The 22,298-nt window shown below is 37.8% G+C and overlaps 1 protein-coding gene across 1 annotated transcript in view; it reads right to left on the bottom strand.

The window, feature by feature from the left end:
* The window catches only part of TCF4 (transcription factor 4), a 124,299-nt gene that overhangs the window by 13,007 nt on the left and 88,994 nt on the right, over positions 1-22,298 (bottom strand). Inside the window, 7 exon segments of the mRNA XM_058823341.1 lie at positions 233-299; positions 301-369; positions 7,027-7,197; positions 9,325-9,398; positions 10,100-10,178; positions 11,834-11,889; positions 15,782-15,911. Coding sequence (XP_058679324.1) covers positions 233-299; positions 301-369; positions 7,027-7,197; positions 9,325-9,398; positions 10,100-10,178; positions 11,834-11,889; positions 15,782-15,911 — 646 coding nt within the window.

Consider the following 22,298-nt stretch of genomic DNA (forward strand, 5'->3'; position numbering starts at 1 on the left):
TGAATTTTTTGGTGATTTTTCACGCATTTTTGGGGAACGGTCCGTGAATTTTTTACCCATTTTTATCCAATTTTTTTCGGATTTTTGGGCGATTTTTTGTGGATTTTTTACCAAATTTCTCCGGATTTTTTCGCCATTTTTCGCCACTTTTGGGGGGTTTTTTTAACCAATTTTTTCCTTTTTTTTTTTAATTTTTTGGGGTAATTTTTGCGCTTTTTTCTCCGTTCCTCACCCCTGTAGTGCTCCTGGCCGGCGCCGAGGTCGGGCGACGTCGCCGATGGCACCGGCAGCGTTGGCACCCGGCGCCGCGTTGGGCACCAAGGAGTGGCTGCCGCGGATGCCCACGGCGTCCTCCCGGTGAGCTCCCACCTGAAACGCCACAAATCCCAAATTTTTCCACCCCCAAAACACCAAAAACCCCAAAATTTTAACCCCCAAAATGCCCCAAATTCAAATCGCGAAAATCGGAAATTCGAAAGAGCCAAAAGTCCCAAAAATCGGAAATTTTAAAATGCCAAAATTCCCAAAATCCCAAAAATTCGAACGCCAAAAAATCAAAAAATCAGAAATTCTAAAATCCCCAAAATTCTACAATCCCAAAAATCCCAAATTTTAAAACCCCAAAATCCCAAAAATTCAAATGCCAAAAATCCCCAAATCCCAAAATCTGAAATTCTAAAATCCCCAAAATTCCGAAAATCCAAAATTCTACAATCCCAACAATCTGAAATTTCAAAATCCCAAAATCTGAAATTTAAAATCCTCAAAATTCCGAAAATTGGAAATTTTAAAATCCCAAAATCTGAAATTCTAAAATCCTCAAAATCCTCAAAATCGGAAATTTTAAAATCCCAAAATCCCAGAAATTCAAACTCCCAAAAATCCCCAAAATCTGAAATTCTAAAATCCCCAAAATCCCCAAACTCAAAAATTCTAAAATCCCAAAAATCTAAAATTTAAAATCCCCAAATCCCAAAAATTCAAACTCCAAAAATCCCCAAAATTCCAAAAATCAAAAATTCTACGATCCCAAAAATCTGAAATTTTAAAATCCCAAAATCTGAAATTCTAAAATCCTCAAAATCCCAAAAATCTGAAATTTTAAAATCCCAAAATCCCAAAAATTCAAACTCCAAAAATCCCCAAAATCCAAAATTCTAAAATCCCCAAAATCCCAAAAATCAGAAATTTTAAAATCCCAAAGTCCCAAAATCTCAAAATTCTAAAATCCAAAAAATCCCCAAAAATCAGAAATTTTAAAATCCCAAAACCCCAAAAATTCAAACTCCCAAATTCCCAAAATCTGAAATCCTAAAATCCCAAAATTCTAAAAATCTGAAATTTTTAAATCCTCAAAATCCCCAAATCCGAAATTTTAAAAACTCAAAATCCCGAAAACTTGAAATTCTAAAATCTCAAAATCCCAAAATTCCAAAAATCCACATTTTCCACCATTTTGTGCCCCATTTTCCGCCATTTTGTGCCCATTTTGTGCCCCATTTTCCGCCATTTTGTGCCCATTTTGTGCCCCATTTTGTGCCCCATTTCTGCCATTTTCTGCCCTATTTTGTGCCCCATTTTGTGCCCATTTTGTGCCCATTTTGTGCCCCACTTTGTGCCCCATTTCCGCCATTTTGTGCCCATTTTGTGCCCCATTTTCCTCCATTTTGTGCCCACTTTGTGCCCCATTTTCTGCCCCATTTCTGCCATTTTGTGCCCCATTTTGTGCCCAATTTCCGCCATTTTGTGCCCATTTCTGCCATTTTGTGCCCCATTTTGTGCCCCATTTCCGCCATTTTGTGCCCACTTTGTGCCCCATTTTCTGCCCCATTTTCGGCCATTTTGTGCCCCATGTTCTGCCCCATTTCCGCCATTTTGTGCCCCATTTTGTGCCCCACTTTGTGCCCCATTTTCCACCATTTGGTGCCCATTTTGTGCCCCATTTCCGCCATTTTGTGCCCCATTTGGTGCCCCATTTCCGCCATTTTGTGCCCATTTTGTGCCCATTTTGTGCCCCACTTTGTGCCCCATTTCCGCCATTTTGTGCCCCATTTCCGCCATTTTGTGCCCCATTTTGTGCCCATTTTGTGCCCCATTTTGTGCCCATTTTGTGCCCCATTTCCACCATTTTGTGCCCATTTTGTGCCCCATTTTCCTCCATTTTGTGCCCACTTTGTGCCCCATTTTCTGCCCGATTTCCGCCATTTTGTGCCCATTTTGTGCCCCATTTTCCGCCATTTTGTGCCCCATTTCCGCCATTTTGTGCCCCATTTTCTGCCCCATTTTCCGCCATTTTGTGCCCATTTTGTGCCCCATTTCCGCCATTTTGTGCCCCATTTAGTGCCCATTTTTGTGCCCCATTTCCGCCATTTTGTTCCTCCATTTTCCGCCATTTTGTGCCCATTTTGTGCCCCATTTTCCTCCATTTTGTGCCCACTTTGTGCCCCATTTTCTGCCCCATTTCCGCCATTTTGTGCCCACTTTGTGCCCCATTTTCTGCCCCATTTCCGCCATTTTGTGCCCATTTTGTGCCCCATTTTCTGCCCCATTTCCGCCATTTTGTGCCCACTTTGTGCCCCATTTTCTGCCCCATTTCCGCCATTTTGTGCCCACTTTGTGCCCATTTTGTGCCCATTTTCCGCCATTTTGTGCCCCATTTTGTGCCCTATTTAGTGCCCATTTTGTGCCCCATTTCCGCCATTTTGTTCCTCCATTTTCCGCCATTTTTCCCCCATTTTTTGCCCGATTTTGGTCATTTTTCCACCGTTTTTTCCGGAATTTTCTCTCACCATGATGGAATGGCGGTTGGCCAGGATGCCAGCGCCGTAGCCTGGCACGTGGGCGCCCGGCAGGAGGCCGTGCACGTCGCCGGTGCCCACGGCGGTGCCCGGCACAATTTCTGCCATTTTGTGCCCCATTTCCGCCATTTTGTGCCCCATTTCCGCCATTTTGTGCCCATTTTATGCCCATTTTGTGCCCCATTTTGTGCCCCATTTTGTGCCCCATTTTCCGACATTTTGTGCCCCATTTTTTGCCCCATTTTCCGCCATTTTGTGCCCCATTTTGTGCCCCATTTCCGCCATTTTGTGCCCATTTTGTGCCCCATTTTGTGCCCCATTTTCCGACATTTTGTGCCCCATTTTTTGCCCCATTTTCCGCCATTTTGTGCCCCATTTTGTGCCCCATTTCCGCCATTTTGTGCCCATTTTGTGCCTATTTAGTGCCCATTTTGTGCCCCATTTTCCTCCATTTCATTCCCACTTTGTGCCCCATTTTCTGCCCCATTTCCGCCATTTTGTGCCCACTTTGTGCCCCATTTTGTGCCCCATTTTCCGCCATTTTGTGCCCCATGTTCTGCCCCATTTCCGCCATTTTGTGCCCATTTTGTGCCCCATTTTGTGCCCATTTTGTGCCCCATTTTGTGCCTATTTTGTGCCCCATCTCCGCCATTTTGTGCCCACTTTGTGCCCCATTTTCTGCCCCATTTCCGCCATTTTGTGCCCATTTTGTGCCTATTTTGTGCCCCATCTCCGCCATTTTGTGCCCACTTTGTGCCCCATTTTCTGCCCCATTTCCGCCATTTTGTGCCCACTTTGTGCCCCATTTTGTGCCCCATTTTCCGCCATTTTGTGCCCCATTTAGTGCCCATTTTGTGCCCCATTTCCGCCATTTTGTTCCTCCATTTTCCGCCATTTTTCCCCCATTTTTTGCCCGATTTTGGTCCTTTTTTCACCGATTTTCCCCAAATTTCCACCGTTTTTTCCGGAATTTTCTCTCACCATGATGGAATGGCGGTTGGCCAGGATGCCAGCGCCGTAGCCTGGCACGTGGGCGCCCGGCAGGAGGCCGTGCACGTTGCCGGTGCCCAAGGCAGTGCCCGGCACAATTTCTGCGATTTTGTGCCCCATTTCCGCCATTTTGTGCCCATTTTGTGCCCCATTTTCCGCCATTTTGTGCCCATTTTGTGCCCCATTTTCCGCCATTTTGTGCCCCATTTTGTGCCCATTTTGTGCCCCATTTTGTGCCCATTTTGTGCCCCATGTTCCGCCATTTTGTGCCCCATTTCCGCCTTTTTGTGCCCATTTTGTGCCCCATTTTGTGCCCCATTTCCGCCATTTTGTGCCCATTTTGTGCCCCATTTTCCGCCATTTTGTGCCCATTTTGTGCCCCATTTGTGCCCATTTTCTGCCCCATTTCCGCCATTTTGTGCCCCATTTCCGCCATTTTGTGCCCATTTTGTGCCCCATTTTGTGCCCCATTTTCCGCCATTTTGTGCCCCATTTTCTGCCCCATTTTCCGCCATTTTGTGCCCCATTTTGTGCCCATTTTGTGCCCCATTTTGTGCCCCATTTTCTGCCCCATTTCCGCCATTTTGTGCCCACTTTGTGCCCCATTTTCTGCCCCATTTCCGCCATTTTGTGCCCACTTTGTGCCCCATTTTGTGCCCCATTTTCCGCCATTTTGTGCCCCATTTAGTGCCCATTTTGTGCCCCATTTCCGCCATTTTGTTCCTCCATTTTCCGCCATTTTTCCCCCATTTTTTGCCCGATTTTGGTCATTTTTCCACCGTTTTTTCCGGAATTTTCTCTCACCATGATGGAATGGCGGTTGGCCAGGATGCCAGCGCCGTAGCCTGGCACGTGGGCGCCCGGCAGGAGGCCGTGCACGTTGCCGGTGCCCAAGGCAGTGCCCGGCACAATTTCTGCCATTTTGTGCCCCATTTCCGCCATTTTGTGCCCATTTTGTGCCCCATTTTCCGCCATTTTGTGCCCATTTTGTGCCCCATTTTCCGCCATTTTGTGCCCCATTTTGTGCCCATTTTGTGCCCCATTTTGTGCCCATTTTGTGCCCCATGTTCCGCCATTTTGTGCCCCATTTCCGCCTTTTTGTGCCCATTTTGTGCCCCATTTTGTGCCCCATTTCCGCCATTTTGTGCCCATTTTGTGCCCCATTTTCCGCCATTTTGTGCCCCATGTTCTGCCCCATTTCCGCCATTTTGTGCCCATTTTGTGCCCCATTTTGTGCCCATTTTCTGCCCCATTTCCGCCATTTTGTGCCCCATTTCCGCCATTTTGTGCCCATTTTGTGCCCCATTTTGTGCCCCATTTTCCGCCATTTTGTGCCCCATTTTCTGCCCCATTTTCCGCCATTTTGTGCCCCATTTTGTGCCCATTTTGTGCCCCATTTTGTGCCTATTTTGTGCCCCATCTCCGCCATTTTGTGCCCACTTTGTGCCCCATTTTCTGCCCCATTTCCGCCATTTTGTGCCCACTTTGTGCCCCATTTTGTGCCCCATTTCCGCCATTTTGTGCCCATTTTGTGCCCATTTTGTGCCCCATTTCCGCCATTTTGTTCCTCCATTTTCCGCCATTTTTCCCCCATTTTTTGCCCGATTTTGGTCCTTTTTTCACCGATTTTCCCCAAATTTCCACCGTTTTTTCCGGAATTTCTCTCACCATGATGGAATGGCGGTTGGCCAGGATGCCAGCGCCGTAGCCTGGCACGTGGGCGCCCGGCAGGAGGCCGTGCACGTTGCCGGTGCCCAAGGCAGTGCCCGGCACAATTTCTGCGATTTTGTGCCCCATTTCCACCATTTTGTGCCCATTTTGTGCCCCATTTTCCGCCATTTTGTGCCCATTTTGTGCCCCATTTTCCGCCATTTTGTGCCCCATTTTGTGCCCATTTTGTGCCCCATTTTGTGCCCATTTTGTGCCCCATGTTCCGCCATTTTGTGCCCCATTTCCGCCTTTTTGTGCCCATTTTGTGCCCCATTTTGTGCCCCATTTCCGCCATTTTGTGCCCATTTTGTGCCCCATTTTCCGCCATTTTGTGCCCCATGTTCTGCCCCGTTTCCGCCATTTTGTGCCCATTTTGTGCCCCATTTTGTGCCCATTTTCTGCCCCATTTCCGCCATTTTGTGCCCCATTTCCGCCATTTTGTGCCCATTTTGTGCCCCATTTTGTGCCCCATTTTCCGCCATTTTGTGCCCCATTTTCTGCCCCATTTTCCGCCATTTTGTGCCCCATTTTGTGCCCATTTTGTGCCCCATTTTGTGCCTATTTTGTGCCCCATCTCCACCATTTTGTGCCCACTTTGTGCCCCATTTTGTGCCCCATTTTCCGCCATTTTGTGCCCCATTTAGTGCCCATTTTGTGCCCCATTTCCGCCATTTTGTTCCTCCATTTTCCGCCATTTTTCCCCATTTTTTGCCCGATTTTGGTCATTTTTCCACCGTTTTTTCCGGAATTTTCTCTCACCATGATGGAATGGCGGTTGGCCAGGATGCCAGCGCCTAGCCTGGCACGTGGGCGCCCGGCAGGAGGGCCGTGCACGTCGCCGGTGCCCACGGCAGTGCCCGGCACAATTTCTGCCATTTTGTGCCCCATTTCCGCCATTTTGTGCCCATTTTATGCCCATTTTGTGCCCATTTTATGCCCATTTTGTGCCCCATTTTGTCCCCCATTTTCCGACATTTTGTGCCCCATTTTTTGCCCCATTTTCCGCCATTTTGTGCCCCATTTTGTGCCCCATTTCCGCCATTTTGTGCCCATTTTGTGCCTATTTAGTGCCCATTTTGTGCCCCATTTTCCTCCATTTCATTCCCACTTTGTGCCCCATTTTCTGCCCCATTTCCGCCATTTTGTGCCCACTTTGTGCCCCATTTTGTGCCCCATTTTCCGCCATTTTGTGCCCCATGTTCTGCCCCATTTCCGCCATTTTGTGCCCCATTTTGTGCCCATTTTGTGCCCCATTTTGTGCCTATTTTGTGCCCCATCTCCGCCATTTTGTGCCCACTTTGTGCCCCATTTTCTGCCCCATTTCCGCCATTTTGTGCCCACTTTGTGCCCCATTTTGTGCCCCATTTTCCGCCATTTTGTGCCCCATTTAGTGCCCATTTTGTGCCCCATTTCCGCCATTTTGTTCCTCCATTTTCCGCCATTTTTCCCCCATTTTTTGCCCGATTTTGGTCCTTTTTTCACCGATTTTCCCCAAATTTCCACCGTTTTTTCCGGAATTTTCTCTCACCATGATGGAATGGCGGTTGGCCAGGATGCCAGCGCCGTAGCCTGGCACGTGGGCGCCCGGCAGGAGGCCGTGCACGTCGCCGGTGCCCACGGCGGTGCCCGGCCCCACGGCGTGGTTCCGCAGCACGTGGATGGCGTCGTCCAAGCGCTCCAGCCGGTCCTCGATGCGGCTCTGACGATTAAAAATCCCATTTTTTATTCCGTTTTTAATCAAATTTAATTAAAATTTTAATTGGATTGTCGTTGGGATGCAATGGGGATTTTTGGGGAATTTTTTGGGATTTTTTTGGGCTTTTTTTTGGAAATTTTTTTTGATTTTTTGGGGATTTTTTTGAGGATTTTTTGGGGAATTTTTGGGGGTTTTTTTGGAATTATTTTCTTTTCGATTTTTTTGGAATTTTTTGGAAATTTTTTTATTTTTTGGGGATTTTTTAGGGATTTTTTTGGGATTTTTTTGGAATTTTTTTTTTTTTTAATTTTTTGGGAATTTTTTGGGATTTTTTGGGGATTTTTTTGGGGATTTTTTGGGAATTTTTTTTGGGATTTTTTGGGGATTTTTTTGGGATTTTTTGGGGAATTTTTTGGGACTTTTTTGGGATTTTTTTGGAATTTTGGGGGATTTTTTTGGGATTTTTGGGGATTTTTTTGGGATTTTTTTTGAATTTTTTTTTTTTTTTGGATTTTTTGGGAATTTTTTGGAATTTTTTGGGGAATTTTTTGGGATTTTTTTGGGATTTTTGGGGAATTTTTGGGGGTTTTTTTGGAATTATTTTCTTTTTGATTTTTTTGGAATTTTTTGGAAATTTTTTTATTTTTTGGGGATTTTTTAGGGATTTTTTTGGGATTTTTTTGGAATTTTTTTTTTTTTTAATTTTTTGGGAATTTTTTGGGATTTTTTGGGGATTTTTTTGGGGATTTTTTGGGAATTTTTTTTGGGATTTTTTGGGGATTTTTTTGGGATTTTTTGGGGAATTTTTTGGGACTTTTTTGGGATTTTTTTGGAATTTTGGGGGATTTTTTTGGGATTTTTGGGGATTTTTTTGGGATTTTTTTTGAAATTTTTTTTTTTTTTTGGATTTTTTGGGAATTTTTTGGAATTTTTTGGGGAATTTTTTGGGATTTTTTGGGGATTTTTTTGGGATTTTTTGGGGAATTTTTTGGGATATTTTGGGAATTTTTTGGGATTTTTTTGGGATTTTTTTGGAATTTTGGGGGATTTTTTTGGGATTTTTGGGGATTTTTTTGGGATTTTTTTTGAATTTTTTTTTTTTTTTTTTTGGATTTTTTGGGAATTTTTTGGGGAATTTTTTGGGATTTTTTGGGGATTTTTTTGAAATTTTTTTCATTTTTTTGGGATTTTTGGGGGATTTTTTTTTTTTTGATTTTTGGGATTTTTTTAGGATTTTTTTGGGATTTTTTGAGATTTTTTTTGGGAATTTTTGCCGATTTTTAGGGGAATTTTTGGGGAATTTTTTGGGATTTTTTAGGAATTTTTGGGGATTTTTAATGGGGTTTTAATGGGATTTTAGGAGATTTTAATGGGATTTTAATGGGATTTAAATGGGATTTTTATTGGGGTTTTTAATGGGATTTTAAATGGAATTTTATGGGGGTTTGAGTAGGAGATTAATGAGATTTTAATTGGTCTTTAATGGGATTTTTAATGGGATTTTTAATTAGATTTTAATGGTTTTTTTAATGGGATTTTTGGAGGATTTGTAACGGGGTTTTAATGGGATTTTAATGGGATTTTTTTTTTATTTTTAATGGGGTTTTAATGGGATTTTTATTGGCATTTAATGGCGGTTTAATTGGATTTTAATGAGATTTTTAATGGGATTTTTAATGGGATTTTTTGGGATTTTGTGGGTTTTTAATGGGATTTAATTGGATTTTTAATGGGATTTTTATTGGGATTTAAAGGGGATTTTATTGTGATTTTTTTTTTGATTTTTGGGGATTTTTTGGGCGATTTTTTGGGGATTTTTAAAAAATTTTAATGGGATTTAATTGGATTTTTAATGGGATTTTTATTGGGATTTAATGGGATTTTAATGGGATTTTTAATGGGATTTCGCGGGGATTCTTATTGGATTTGGAGCCGTTAATTAACCAATTAATTAACAGATTAATTCACCCCTCCCAACCCAACAAATCCCCCTTTAATTCCACCAACAAATGAATCATTAATGAGGCTACAAGTGAATAATTAATGAGGTGTTCAACAAATCATTAATGAAGGCTGATTAGTTAATTAATTAGCCATTAATTAATTAATTAATGGGGTTAATGAACCTACCAAGGAGTGCAAGGGCCCCTCATAATTAGGAGACGACGACGCCTGACCTCCATTGCGGGCCCAAGCCGCAGTGCCTGCCGATTAAGAAAGGGTTCATTAGCATAAATTTGCATAAATTAGCATACGGGAGGGAAACGGGGGAAATTTCGTGAAAATTTGGGAAAATTTTGGGGAAAAAATTGGGAAAAAATGGGAGAAAAATTGGGGAAAAATGGAGAAAAAATTCAAATTATTTTGGGGAAAAAATCTGGAAAAATTGGGAAAAATTTGGGGGAAAAATGAGGAAAAAATCTGAAAAAAAAATAGAAAAATTTGAATTACTTCAGAAAAAATGCCTCAAAAAATTGGAAAAATTTTGGGGAAAAATTGAGAAAATAAACCCCAAAAAATGGGGAAAATTTGGGGAAAAATCCTCAAAAATTTGGAAAATTTCGGGGGAAAATGGGGAAAAACAAAGAAAAAAATGAATAAAAAGTTGGAAAAAATGAGGAAAAAATCTTAAAAAATCGGGAAAAAATTAAAAATACAATTGGGAAAACACTTTAATAAATTGGGGAAAATTTTAATTTTATTTTTAGCGAAAAAATTTGAATTTTGGGGAAAAAAATTTGATTTATTTGGGGAAAAAATTCGAATTTTTGGGTCGAAAAGCCGAATTTTTTAGGGGAAAAAAACCAGATTTTTTCAGGGTTATTTGGGCAATGAAATGGCAATAATTTGAGGATGAAATGATAAAAAATAATTGATAATTTGAATTAAAAAAATCGGCACCAACCTGCGAGCGAAGGGGGCGAGCCGACGGGCGTGGAGGGGTTGGAGGGGAAGCTGCTGTTGGTGTGGTCAGGTGAGTAAATCTGCATAAAGAGCGTTAACATGCAAATTTATGCAAATTTATGCAAATTTATGCAAATTTATGCAAATTTATGCAAATTTATGCAAATTTATGCAAATGGGGGTTTGGGGGTTTTTAAAGAAATTTTTGGGGGAATTTTTTAGGATTTTTTGGGGGATTTTTTGGGGGATTTTTGTTGAATTTTTTGGGGGTTTTTTTAATGAGATTTTTTTGAATTTTTTCAGGATTTTTTGATGAATTTTGGGGGTTTTTTTAATGGGATTTTTTGGGATTTTTTCAGGATTTTTTGTTGAATTTTTTTGGGAATTTTTTGGGAATTTTTGGGGATTTTTTGGGAATTTTTGGGGGATTTTTTTGGATTTTTTGGGGGATTTTTGGGGGGATTTTTTTGGGGAATTTTTTGAGAAATTTTGGGATTTTTTTGGCGGATTTTTTATGAATTTTTGGGGGTTTTTTTTAATGAGATTTTTTGGAATTTTTTCAGCATTTTTTTTTTTAATTTTTTGGGGATTTTTTTGGGATTTTTTTGGAATTTTTTGGGGATTTTTGGGGATTTTTTTGGGGATTTTTGGGATTTTTGGGGGGATTTTTTTTGGATTTTTTGGGGATTTTTTTGGGCATTTTTGGAGAAATTTTGGGATTTTTTTGAGGATTTTTTATTATTTTTTTGCGGTTTTTTTAATGGGATTTTTTGGGATTTTTTCAGGATTTTTTGATTAACTTTTGGGATTTTTTTGGGATTTTTTAAAAGAATTTTTGGGGAATTTTTGGGATTTTTTGGCGGATTTTTTATGAATTTTTGGGGTTTTTTAAATGAGATTTTTTTTAATTTTTTCAGGAATTTTTGAGGAATTTTTGGGGGATTTTTTGGGGAATTTTTGGGGGATTTTTTGGGGATTTTTTGGGGAATTTTTGGAGAAATTTTGGGATTTTTTTGGCGGATTTTTTATGAATTTTTTGGGGTTTTTTAATGAGATTTTTTGGAATTTTTTCAGGATTTTTTGATGAATTTTTGGGGAGTTTTTTGGGATTTTTTGGGGGATTTTTTTGGATTTTTTGGGGAATTTTTTGGGGATTTTTTGGGATTTTTTTGGGGGATTTTTTTGGAATTTTTGGGGATTTTTTGGGGAATTTTTGGAGAAATTTTGGGATTTTTTTGAGGATTTTTTATTATTTTTTTGCGGTTTTTTAATGAGATTTTTTGGGATTTTTTCAGGATTTTTTGTTGAATTTTTTTGGGATTTTTTTGGGAATTTTTGGGGGATTTTTTTGGGGATTTTTTGAGGATTTTTTGGGGATTTTTTTGGGAATTATTTGGGAAATTTTGGGGATTTTTTGGGGAATTTTTGGGATTTTTTGGCGGATTTTTTAAGAATTTTTGGGGTTTTTTAAATGAGATTTTTTTTAATTTTTTCAGGAATTTTTGAGGAATTTTTGGGGGATTTTTTGGGGAATTTTTTGGGGATTTTTGGGGAATTTTTTGGGGATTTTTTGACAATTTTTTGGGATTTTTGGGGGGATTTCTTCCGGATTTTTTGGGGAATTTTTCGGGAATTTTGGGGGATTTTTTGGGAATATTTTCCCGGATTTTTCCACGCCTATCCCCACCCGTTTTACCCCCCAAAAAATAAAAATAAAATCGGGAATTTTCCTTACGGAGGCCAAAGCTTTGCCCAGAGCGTCGCCGGTCTGGGAACTCCCCCCTGCGCGAGCTGCAAAAAAACACAAAAAAAATTCCAATTTTTCATCCAAAAATTCAAAATTTTCACCAAAAAAATTCAAATTTTTCATCCAAAAATTCCTCCAAAATTTCAATTTTTAATCAATTTTGGAATGAGAGAAAAATCGTGAAGTTCGGGCAAAAAATTGGGGATTTTCACCCCAAAATTTGGGAATTTTGGGGGGAATTTTGGGGGATTTTTTGGGGATTTTTTTGGGGAATTTTTGGGATTTTTTGGGGAATTTTTGGGGATTTTTTGGGGATTTTTAGGGAATTTTTTTGGGAATTTTTGGGGATTTTTTTGGGATTTTTAAGGAAGTTTTTGGGAATTTTGGGAGGAATTTTGGGGATTTTTTTGGGAATTTTTGGGGAATTTTTTGGGAATTTTTTGGGGATTTTTTTGGGAATTTTGGGAGGAATTTTTGGGATTATTTGGGAATTATTTGGGACTTTTTGGGAATTTTTTGGGAATTTTTCGGGAATTTTTGGGGATTTTTTTGGGAATTATTTGGGAAATTTTTGGGATCTTTTGGGGAATTTTTGGGAATTTTTTAGGAATTTTTGGGATTTTTTGGGAATTTTTTTAGGAATTTTTGGGATTTTTTGGGGGAATTTTTTTGGGATTTTTTGGGAATTTTTTTGGGAATTTTTGGGGATTTTTTGGGAATTATTTGGGGAATTTTTGGGATATTTTGGGGAATTTTTGGGAAAATTTTGGGATTTTTTTTCAGAAATTTTTAGAATTTTTAAGGGATTTTTAAGGATTATTTTGGGGATTTTTAATGGGAATTTTTGGGAATTTTTGGGGATTTTTTGAGGAATTTTTGGGAATTTTTAGGGAATTTTTTGGGAATTTTTTGGGGAATTTTTTGGGGAATTTTTGGGGATTTTTTGGGGAATTTTTGGGGAATTTTTTGGGAATTTTTTGGGGATTTTTTTGGGGAATTTTTTGGGGAATTTTTGGGATTTTTGGGGGAATTTTTTGGGAATTTTTGGGATTTTTTGGGGAATTTTTTGGGGAATTTTTTGGGAATTTTTGGGCTTTTTTGGTGAATTTTTTTGGGAATTATTTGGGGAATTTTGAGGAATTTTTGGGATTTTTTGGGGATTTTTAAGGAATTTTTTGGGAATTTTGGGAGGAATTTTTGGGAATTTTTGGGGATTTTTTTGGGAATTATTTGGGGAATTTTGGGGGGAATTTTTGGGGAATTTTTGGGGAATTTTTGGGGAATTTTTGGGGGAATTTTTTGGGAATTTTTTAAGGAATTTTTGGGATTTCTTTGGGATTTTTAAGGAATTTTTTGGGAATTTTGGGAGGAATTTTTGGGATTTTTTGGGGATTTTTTTGGGAATTTTTTGGGGAATTTTTGGGGAATTTTTTTTGGATTTTTAGGGAATTTTTTGGGGAATTTTTGGGGATTTTTTGGGAATTATTTGGGGAATTTTTGGGATATTTTGGGGAATTTTTGGGAAAATTTTGGGATTTTTTTTCAGAAATTTTTAGAATTTTTAAGGGATTTTTAAGGATTATTTTGGGGATTTTTAATGGGAATTTTTGGGAATTTTTGGGGATTTTTTGAGGAATTTTTGGGAATTTTTAGGGAATTTTTTGGGAATTTTTTTGGGAATTTTTGGGGATTTTTTGGGGAATTTTTGGGGAATTTTTGGGAATTTTTTGGGGATTTTTTTGGGAATTTTGGGGAATTTTTGGGATTTTTGGGGGAATTTTTTGGGAATTTTTGGGATTTTTTGGGGAATTTTTTGGGGAATTTTTTGGGAATTTTTGGGCTTTTTTGGTGAATTTTTTTGGGAATTATTTGGGGAATTTTGAGGAATTTTTGGGATTTTTTGGGGATTTTTAAGGAATTTTTTGGGAATTTTGGGAGGAATTTTTGGGAATTTTTGGGGATTTTTTTGGGAATTATTTGGGGAATTTTGGGGGGAATTTTTGGGGAATTTTTGGGGAATTTTTGGGATTTTTTGGGGAATTTTTTTGGGAATTTTGGGGATTTTTTTGGGGAATTGTTTGGGAATTTTTTTAGGAATTTTTGGGATTTTTTGGGGAACTTTTTAGGAATTTTTGGGATTTTTTGGGGATTTTTTAGGGATTTTTGGGGGATATTTTGGGGGATATTTTGGGGATTTTTTGGGGGATTTTTTGGGAATTTTTGTAGGGATTTTCTGGGATTTTTGGGGGATATTTTGGGAATATTTTGAGGATATTTTGGGAATTTTTGTAGGAACTTTCTGGGATTTTTGGGGGATATTTTGGGGAATTTTTAGGGATTTTTTAGGGATTTTTGGGGGATATTTGGGAATATTTTAGGAATTTTCTGGGATTTTTGGGGGGATTTTTGGGGAAATTTTTGGGAATTTTTTTAGGGATTTTCTGGGATTTTTGAGGATTTTTCGGGGAATTTTTTAGAGATTTTTTGGGGATTTTTGGGGGCTATTTTGAGAATATTTTGGGGATATTTTGGGAATATTTTGAGGGATATTTTAGAAATATTTTGGGAATATTTTGGGGATATTTAGAGGAATTTTTTTAGGAATTTCCTGGGATTTTGAGGGGATTTTTGGGGGAATTTTGGGGAATTTTTTAGGGATTTTTGGGGGAATTTTTTAGTGATATTTTGGAGATTTTTGGGGGGATATTTTGGGAATTTTTTTTAGGAATTTTCTGGGATTTTTGGGGAAATATTTGGGATTTTTTAGGGATTTTCTGAGATATTTTGGGGATATTTTGGGGGATATTTTGGGAATTTTTTTTTAGGAATTTTCGGGGATTTTTGGGGATTTTTGGGGTGATATTTTGAGGATTTTTGGGGGGATATTTTGGAGGATTCTTTTTGGATTTTTGGGTGAATTTTTTAAAATTTTTTTTGAATTTTTAGGGATTTTTTAATGACTTTTTTGGGGATTTAATTGGGATTTTTGGAGGAATATTTTGGGGATTTTTTCAGAAATTTTTAGGATTTTTTTGGGAGTTTTAATGGGATTTTTTTGGGATTTTTTGGGGAATTGTTTTAGGAATTTTCAGGATTTTTGGGGGGAATTGTTTTAGGAATTTTCAGGATTTTTTGGGGAATTTTTTTTAGGAATTTTCGGGATTTTTGGGGGATTTTTGGGGAATATTTTGGTGGTGTTTTGAGGATATTTTGGGGATATTTTAGGGATTTTTGGGGGAATTTTTTAGGGATTTTTGGGGATATTTTGGGGGATTGTTTGGGAATTTTTGTAGGGATTTTCTGGGATTTTTGGGGGATATTTTCGGGATCTTTTGGGAATATTTTGAGGGATATTTTAGGAATATTTTGGGAATTTTTTAGGGATTTTTTGGGAATTTTGTAGGGATGTTTTCGGATTTTTGGGGGATATTTTGGGAATATTTTGGGAATATTTTGAGTATATTTTGTGGATATTTTGGGAGTTTTTGGGGGATATTTTGTGTATATTTTGTGGATATTTTGGGAATATTTTGTGTATATTTTGGGGATATTTTGAGGAATTTTTTTAGGAATTTTCTGGGATTTTTGGGGGAATTTTTGGGGATATTTTGGGGATTTTTTGGGGATTTTAGGGGAGATTTTTTTTAGGAATTTTTTTAGGAATTTTCTGGGATTGTTTGGGGGGATATTTTGGGGGATATTTTGGGGGATTTTTTGGGAATTTTTTTTCGGAATTTTCTGGATTTTTGGCTGGATTTCGGGGGGAATTTTTGGGGACATTTTGGGGGACGCTTTTGGGATATTTTAAGGATATTTTGAGGATTTTTGGTGGATGTTTTGAGGATATTTTAGGGATATTTTGGGAATATTTTGTGGATATTTTGGGTATATTTTAGGAATATTTTGGGGAGGTTTGGGGCTATTTGGGTCACTCACCCAGCAGGGGCTCGGCGCCGTTGGCCGGGGGGGTGCAGGAGGAGCTGAAGGCGTTGGCGGCGCCGCGGTGGAACGACGACATCGGGGGCAGGGACGAGCTCAGCTCGGCCGAGGAGTGCGCGGGGTACGTCTGCAAAAGGCACAAAAATGGGGGAAAATGGGGGGAAAATGGGGGGAAAATTGGGGGAAAATTGGGGGAAAATTGGGGGAAAATTGAGAAAAAAATGGGGGAAAATTTGGGGAAAATCGGAGGAAAAATGAGGAAAATACGGGGGAAAAATGGGGAAAAAATTTGAATTTTTACAGGGAAAAAGGGGGGAAAATTGGGGAAAAATTGGGGGAAAATCGCAGAAAAAATGAGGAAAATATGGGGGAAAATTGGGGAAAATTGGGGAAAAATTGGGAAAAAATTGGGGAAAAATTGGGAATAAAATGGGAAAAATTGGGGAAAAATTGGGAAAAATTGGGGGAAAAATTGGGAAAAATTGGGGGAAAAATTGGGGAAAAATGGAGAAAAATTGGGGAAAAATGAGGCAAATATGGGGAAAATGGGAAAAAATTGGGGAAAAATTGGGAAAAATTGGGAAAAAATGGGGAAAAATTGGGAAAAAATTTGGGGAAAATCGGAGAAAAAATGAGGAAAATACGGGGGAAAAAAGGGGAAAAAATTTGAATTTTTACAGGGAAAAAGGGGGGAAAATTGGGGAAAAACTGGGGAAAATTGGTGAAAAATTGGGAAAAAATTTGGAGAAAATCGGTGAAAAAATGAGGAAAATACAGGGGAAAAATTGGGAAAAAATTGGGGAAAAATTGGGAAAAAATCGAAAAAAAAATGGGAATAAATTGGGGAAAAATTGGGGGAAAAATTGGGGAAAAATGGAGAAAAATTGGGAAAAATTGGGGAAAAATTGGGGGAAAAATGAGGCAAATATGGGGAAAATGGGAAAAAATTGGGGAAAAATTGGGAAAAATTGGGGAAAAATTGGGGAAAAATTGGGAAAAAATTTGGGGAAAATCGGAGAAAAAATGAGGAAAATACGGGGGAAAAAAGGGGAAAAAATTTGAATTTTTAGAGGGAAAAAGGGGGAAAAATTGGGGGAAAATTGCAGAAAAAATGAGGAAAATATGGGGGAAAATTGCGGAAAATTGGGGAAAAATTGGGAATAAAATGGGAAATATTACGGAAAAATTGGGGGAAAATTGGGAAAAATTTGGAGAAAATCGGAGGAAAAATGAGGAAAATATGGGGGAAAATGGGGAAAAAATTTGAATTTTTAGAGGGAAAAAGGGGGGGAAATTGGGGGAAAATTGGGGAAAAATTGGGGAAAAATTGGGAAAAAATCGAAAAAAAATGGGAATAAATTGGGGAAAAATTGGGGGAAAAATTGGGGAAAAATGGAGAAAAATTGGGAAAAATTGGGGAAAAATTGGGGGAAAAATGAGACAAATATGGGGAAAATGGGAAAAAATTGGGGAAAAATTGGGAAAAATTGGGGAAAAATGGGGAAAAATTGGGAAAAAATTTGGGGAAAATCGGAGAAAAAATGAGGAAAATACGGGGGAAAAAAGGGGAAAAAATTTGAATTTTTAGAGGGAAAAAGGGGGAAAAATTGGGGAAAAATTGGGGGAAATTGGGGAAAAATTGGGGGAAAATCGCAGAAAAAATGAGGAAAATATGGGGGAAAATTGGGGAAAATTGGGGAAAAATTGGGAAAAAATTGGGGAAAAATTGGGAATAAAATGGGAAAAATTGGGGAAAAATTGGGAAAAATTAGGGGAAAAATTGGGGAAAAATGGAGAAAAATTGGGGAAAAAATGAGGCAAATATGGGGAAAATGGGAAAAAATTGGGGAAAAATTGGGAATAAAATGGGAAAAATTGGGGAAAAATTGGGAAAAAATTTGGGGAAAATCGGAGGAAAAATGAGGAAAATATGGGGGAAAATGGGAAAAAAATGGGGGGAAAATTGGGAAAAAATGGGGAAAAATTGGGAAAAAATTTGGGGAAAATTGGAGAAAAAATGAGGAAAATACGGGGGAAAATGGGGAAAAAATTTGAATTTTTAGAGGGAAAAAGGGGGAAAAATTGGGGAAAAATTGGGGAAAATTGGTGAAAAATTGGGAAAAAATTTGGAGAAAATCGGTGAAAAAATGAGGAAAATACAGGGGAAAAATTGGGAAAAAATTGGGGAAAAATTGGGAAAAAATAAAAAAAAAATGGGAATAAATTGGGGAAAAATTGGGGGAAAAATTGGGGAAAAATGGAGAAAAATTGGGAAAAATTGGGGAAAAATTGGGGGAAAAATGAGGCAAATATGGGGAAAATGGGAAAAAATTGGGGAAAAATTGGGAATAAAATGGGAAAAATTGGGGAAAAATTGGGAAAAAATTTGGGGAAAATCGGAGGAAAAATGAGGAAAATATGGGGGAAAAATGGGGAAAAAATTTGAATTTTTAGAGGGAAAAAGGGGGAAAAATTGGGGAAAAATTGGAGAAAAATTGGGGAAAAATTGGGGGAAAATCACAGAAAAAATGAGGAAAATATGGGGGAAAATTGGGGAAAATTGGGGAAAAATTGGGAAAAAATTGGGGAAAAATTGGGAATAAAATGGGAAAAATTGGGGAAAAATTGGGAAAAATTGGGGGAAAAATTGGGGAAAAATGGAGAAAAATTGGGGAAAAAATGAGGCAAATATGGGGAAAATGGGAAAAAATTGGGGAAAAATTGGGAATAAAATGGGAAAAATTGGGGAAAAATTGGGAAAAAATTTGGGGAAAATCGGAGGAAAAATGAGGAAAATATGGGGGAAAATGGGAAAAAAATGGGGGGAAAATTGGGAAAAAATGGGGAAAAATTGGGAAAAAATTTGGGGAAAATTGGAGAAAAAATGAGGAAAATACGGGGGAAAATGGGGAAAAATTTGAATTTTTAGAGGGAAAAAGGGGGAAAATTGGGGAAAAATTGGAGAAAAATTGGGGAAAATATGGGGGAAAATTGGGGAAAATTGGGGAAAAATTGGGAAAAAATTGGGAATAAAATGGGAAATATTACGGAAAAATTGGGGGAAAATTGGGAAAAATTTGGAGAAAATCGGAGGAAAAATGAGGAAAATATGGGGGAAAATGGGGAAAAAATTTGAATTTTTAGAGGGAAAAAGGGGGGGAAATTGGGGGAAAATTGGGGAAAAATTGGGGAAAAATTGGGAAAAAATCGAAAAAAAATGGGAATAAATTGGGGAAAAATTGGGGGAAAAATTGGGGAGAAATGGAGAAAAATTGGGAAAAATTGGGGAAAATTGGGGAAAAATTGGGAAAAAATTTGGGGAAAATCGGAGAAAAAATGAGGAAAATACGGGGGAAAAATGGGGAAAAAATTTGGATTTTTCGGGGAAAAAATTTGGGTTTTTAGGGGGATAAAAGGGGGAAAAATTGGGGAAAAATAAAAAAAAATGGGAATAAATTGAGAAAAAAATGGAGGAAAAAGTGGGGAATAAAATGGGAAAAATTGGGAAAAAATTTGGAGAAAATCGCAGAAAAAATGAGGAAAATATGGGGGAAAATGGGAAAAAAATGGGGGGAAAATTGGGAAAAAATGGGGAAAAATTGGGAAAAAATTTGGGGAAAATTGGAGAAAAAATGAGGAAAATACGGGGGAAAATGGGGAAAAAATTTGAATTTTTAGAGGGAAAAAGGGGGAAAATTGGGGAAAAACTGGGGAAAATTGGTGAAAAATTGGGAAAAAATTTGGAGAAAATCGGTGAAAAAATGAGGAAAATACGGGGGAAAAATTGGGAAAAAATTGGGGAAAAATTGGGAAAAAATAAAAAAAAAATGGGAATAAATTGGGGAAAAATTGGGGGAAAAATTGGGGAAAAATGGAGAAAAATTGGGAAAAATTGGGGAAAAATTGGGGGAAAAATGAGGCAAATATGGGGAAAATGGGAAAAAATTGGGGAAAAATTGGGAATAAAATGGGAAAAATTGGGGAAAAATTGGGAAAAAATTTGGGGAAAATCGGAGGAAAAATGAGGAAAATATGGGGGAAAAATGGGGAAAAAATTTGAATTTTTAGAGGGAAAAAGGGGGAAAAATTGGGGAAAAATTGGAGAAAAATTGGGGAAAAATTGGAGAAAAATTGGGGAAAAATTGGGGGAAAATTGGGGGAAAATTGGGGGAAAATTCGGGGAAAAATTGGGGAAAAATTGGGAAAAAATTTGGGGAAAATCGGAGGAAAAATGAGGAAAATACGGGGGAAAAATGGGGAAAAAATTTGGATTTTTCGGGGAAAAAATTTGGGTTTTTAGGGGGATAAAAGGGGGAAAAATTGGGGAAAAATAAAAAAAAATGGGAATAAATTGAGAAAAAAATGGAGGAAAAAGTTGGGAATAAAATGGGAAAAATTGGGAAAAAATTTGGAGAAAATCGCAGAAAAAATGAGGAAAATATGGGGGAAAATGGGAAAAAATGGGGGGAAAATTGGGAAAAAATGGGGAAAAATTGGGAAAAAATTTGGGGAAAATTGGAGAAAAAATGAGGAAAATATGGGGGAAAATGGGGAAAAAATTTGAATTTTTAGAGGGAAAAAGGGGGAAAAATTGGGGAAAAATTGGGGAAAATTGGTGAAAAATTGGGAAAAAATTTGGAGAAAATCGGTGAAAAAATGAGGAAAATACGGGGGAAAAATTGGGAAAAATTGGGGAAAAATTGGGAAAAAATAAAAAAAAAATGGGAATAAATTGGGGAAAAATTGGGGGAAAAATTGGGGAAAAATGGAGAAAAATTGGGAAAAATTGGGGAAAAATTGGGGAAAAAATGAGGCAAATATGGGGAAAATGGGAAAAAATTGGGGAAAAATTGGGAAAAATTGGGGAAAAATGGGGAAAAATTGGGAAAAAATTTGGGGAAATCGGAGAAAAAATGAGGAAAATACGGGGGAAAAAAGGGGAAAAAATTTGAATTTTTAGAGGGAAAAAGGGGGAAAAAATGGGGAAAAATTGGAGAAAAATTGGGGAAAAATTGGGGAAAAATTGGGGGAAAATTGGGGGAAAATTCGGGGAAAAATTGGGGAAAAATTGGGAAAAAATTTGGGGAAAATCGGAGAAAAAATGAGGAAAATACGGGGGAAAAATGGGGAAAAAATTTGGATTTTTCGGAGAAAAAATTTGCGTTTTTAGGGGGATAAAAGGGGGAAAAATTGGGGAAAAATAAAAAAAAATGGGAATAAATTGAGAAAAAAATGGAGGAAAAAGTGGGGAATAAAATGGGAAAAATTGGGAAAAAATTTGGAGAAAATCGTAGAATAAATGAGGAAAATATGGGGGAAAATGGGAAAAAAATGGGGGGAAAATTGGGAAAAAATGGGGAAAAATTGGGAAAAAATTTGGGGAAAATCGGAGAAAAAATGAGGAAAATACGGGGGAAAAAAGGGGAAAAAATTTGAATTTTTAGAGGGAAAAAGGGGGAAAAATTGGGGGAAAACTGCAGAAAAAATGAGGAAAATATGGGGGAAAATTGGGGAAAATTGGGGAAAAATTGGGAATAAAATGGGAAATATTACGGAAAAATTGGGGGAAAATTGGGAAAAATTTGGAGAAAATCGGAGGAAAAATGAGGAAAATATGGGGGAAAATGGGGAAAAAATTTGAATTTTTAGAGGGAAAAAGGGGGGAAATTGGGGGAAAATTGGGGGAAACTTGGGGAAAAATTGGGGAAAATTTGGGGGAAAATTGGGGGAAAAATTGCAAAAAAATAGGAGAAAATTGGGGAAAAATTAGCAAAAAATTGAGAAAAATTGGGGAAAAAATGGGGAAAAATTGGGGGAAAATTTGGGGGAAAAACTGGGGGAAAATTGGCAAAAATTGAGAAAAATTGGGGGAAAAATGGGGGGAAAATTTGGGGGAGAAATTGGCAAAAATGGAGAAAAAAAGGGAAAAAATGGGAGAAAAAATAGGGGAAAATGGGGGAAAAATTGGAATTTTTAGGGGGAAAAATGGGGAAAAATTGAGGAAAAAAAGGGAAAAAAATCTATTTTTTGGGGGGATTTTTGGGGAATTTTTGGGGGATTTTTGGGGAAAATTGGGGAAAAATTGGGGGAAAAATTGCAAAAAATGGAGAAAAATTGGGGGAAAATTAGAGGAAAATTGGGGAAAAATTGGCAAAAATTGGCAAAAATTGGAGAAAAACTGGGGGAAAATTTGGGGGAAAAACTGGGGAAATTTGGCAAAAAATTGAGGAAAATTGGGGAAAAAATGGGGAAAATTTGGGGAAAAATTGGCAAAAATTGGAGAAAAATTGGGGGAAAATTTGGGAGAAAAATTGGCAAAAATTGAGAAAAATTTGGGAGAAAAATTGGGAAAAAATTTGAGGAAAATTGGGGAAAAAATGGGGAAAAATTGGGGGAAAATTGGGGAAAAATTGGCAAAAAATTGAGAAAAATTTGGGGAAAATTGCGAAAAAATAGGGGAAAATTGGGGAAAATTGGGGGAAAATTTGGGGGAAAAATTGGGGAAAAATTGGCA

Source organism: Ammospiza caudacuta, chromosome Z (genome assembly GCF_027887145.1).
Source record: "Ammospiza caudacuta isolate bAmmCau1 chromosome Z, bAmmCau1.pri, whole genome shotgun sequence".
NCBI classification, from domain to species: domain Eukaryota; kingdom Metazoa; phylum Chordata; class Aves; order Passeriformes; family Passerellidae; genus Ammospiza; species Ammospiza caudacuta.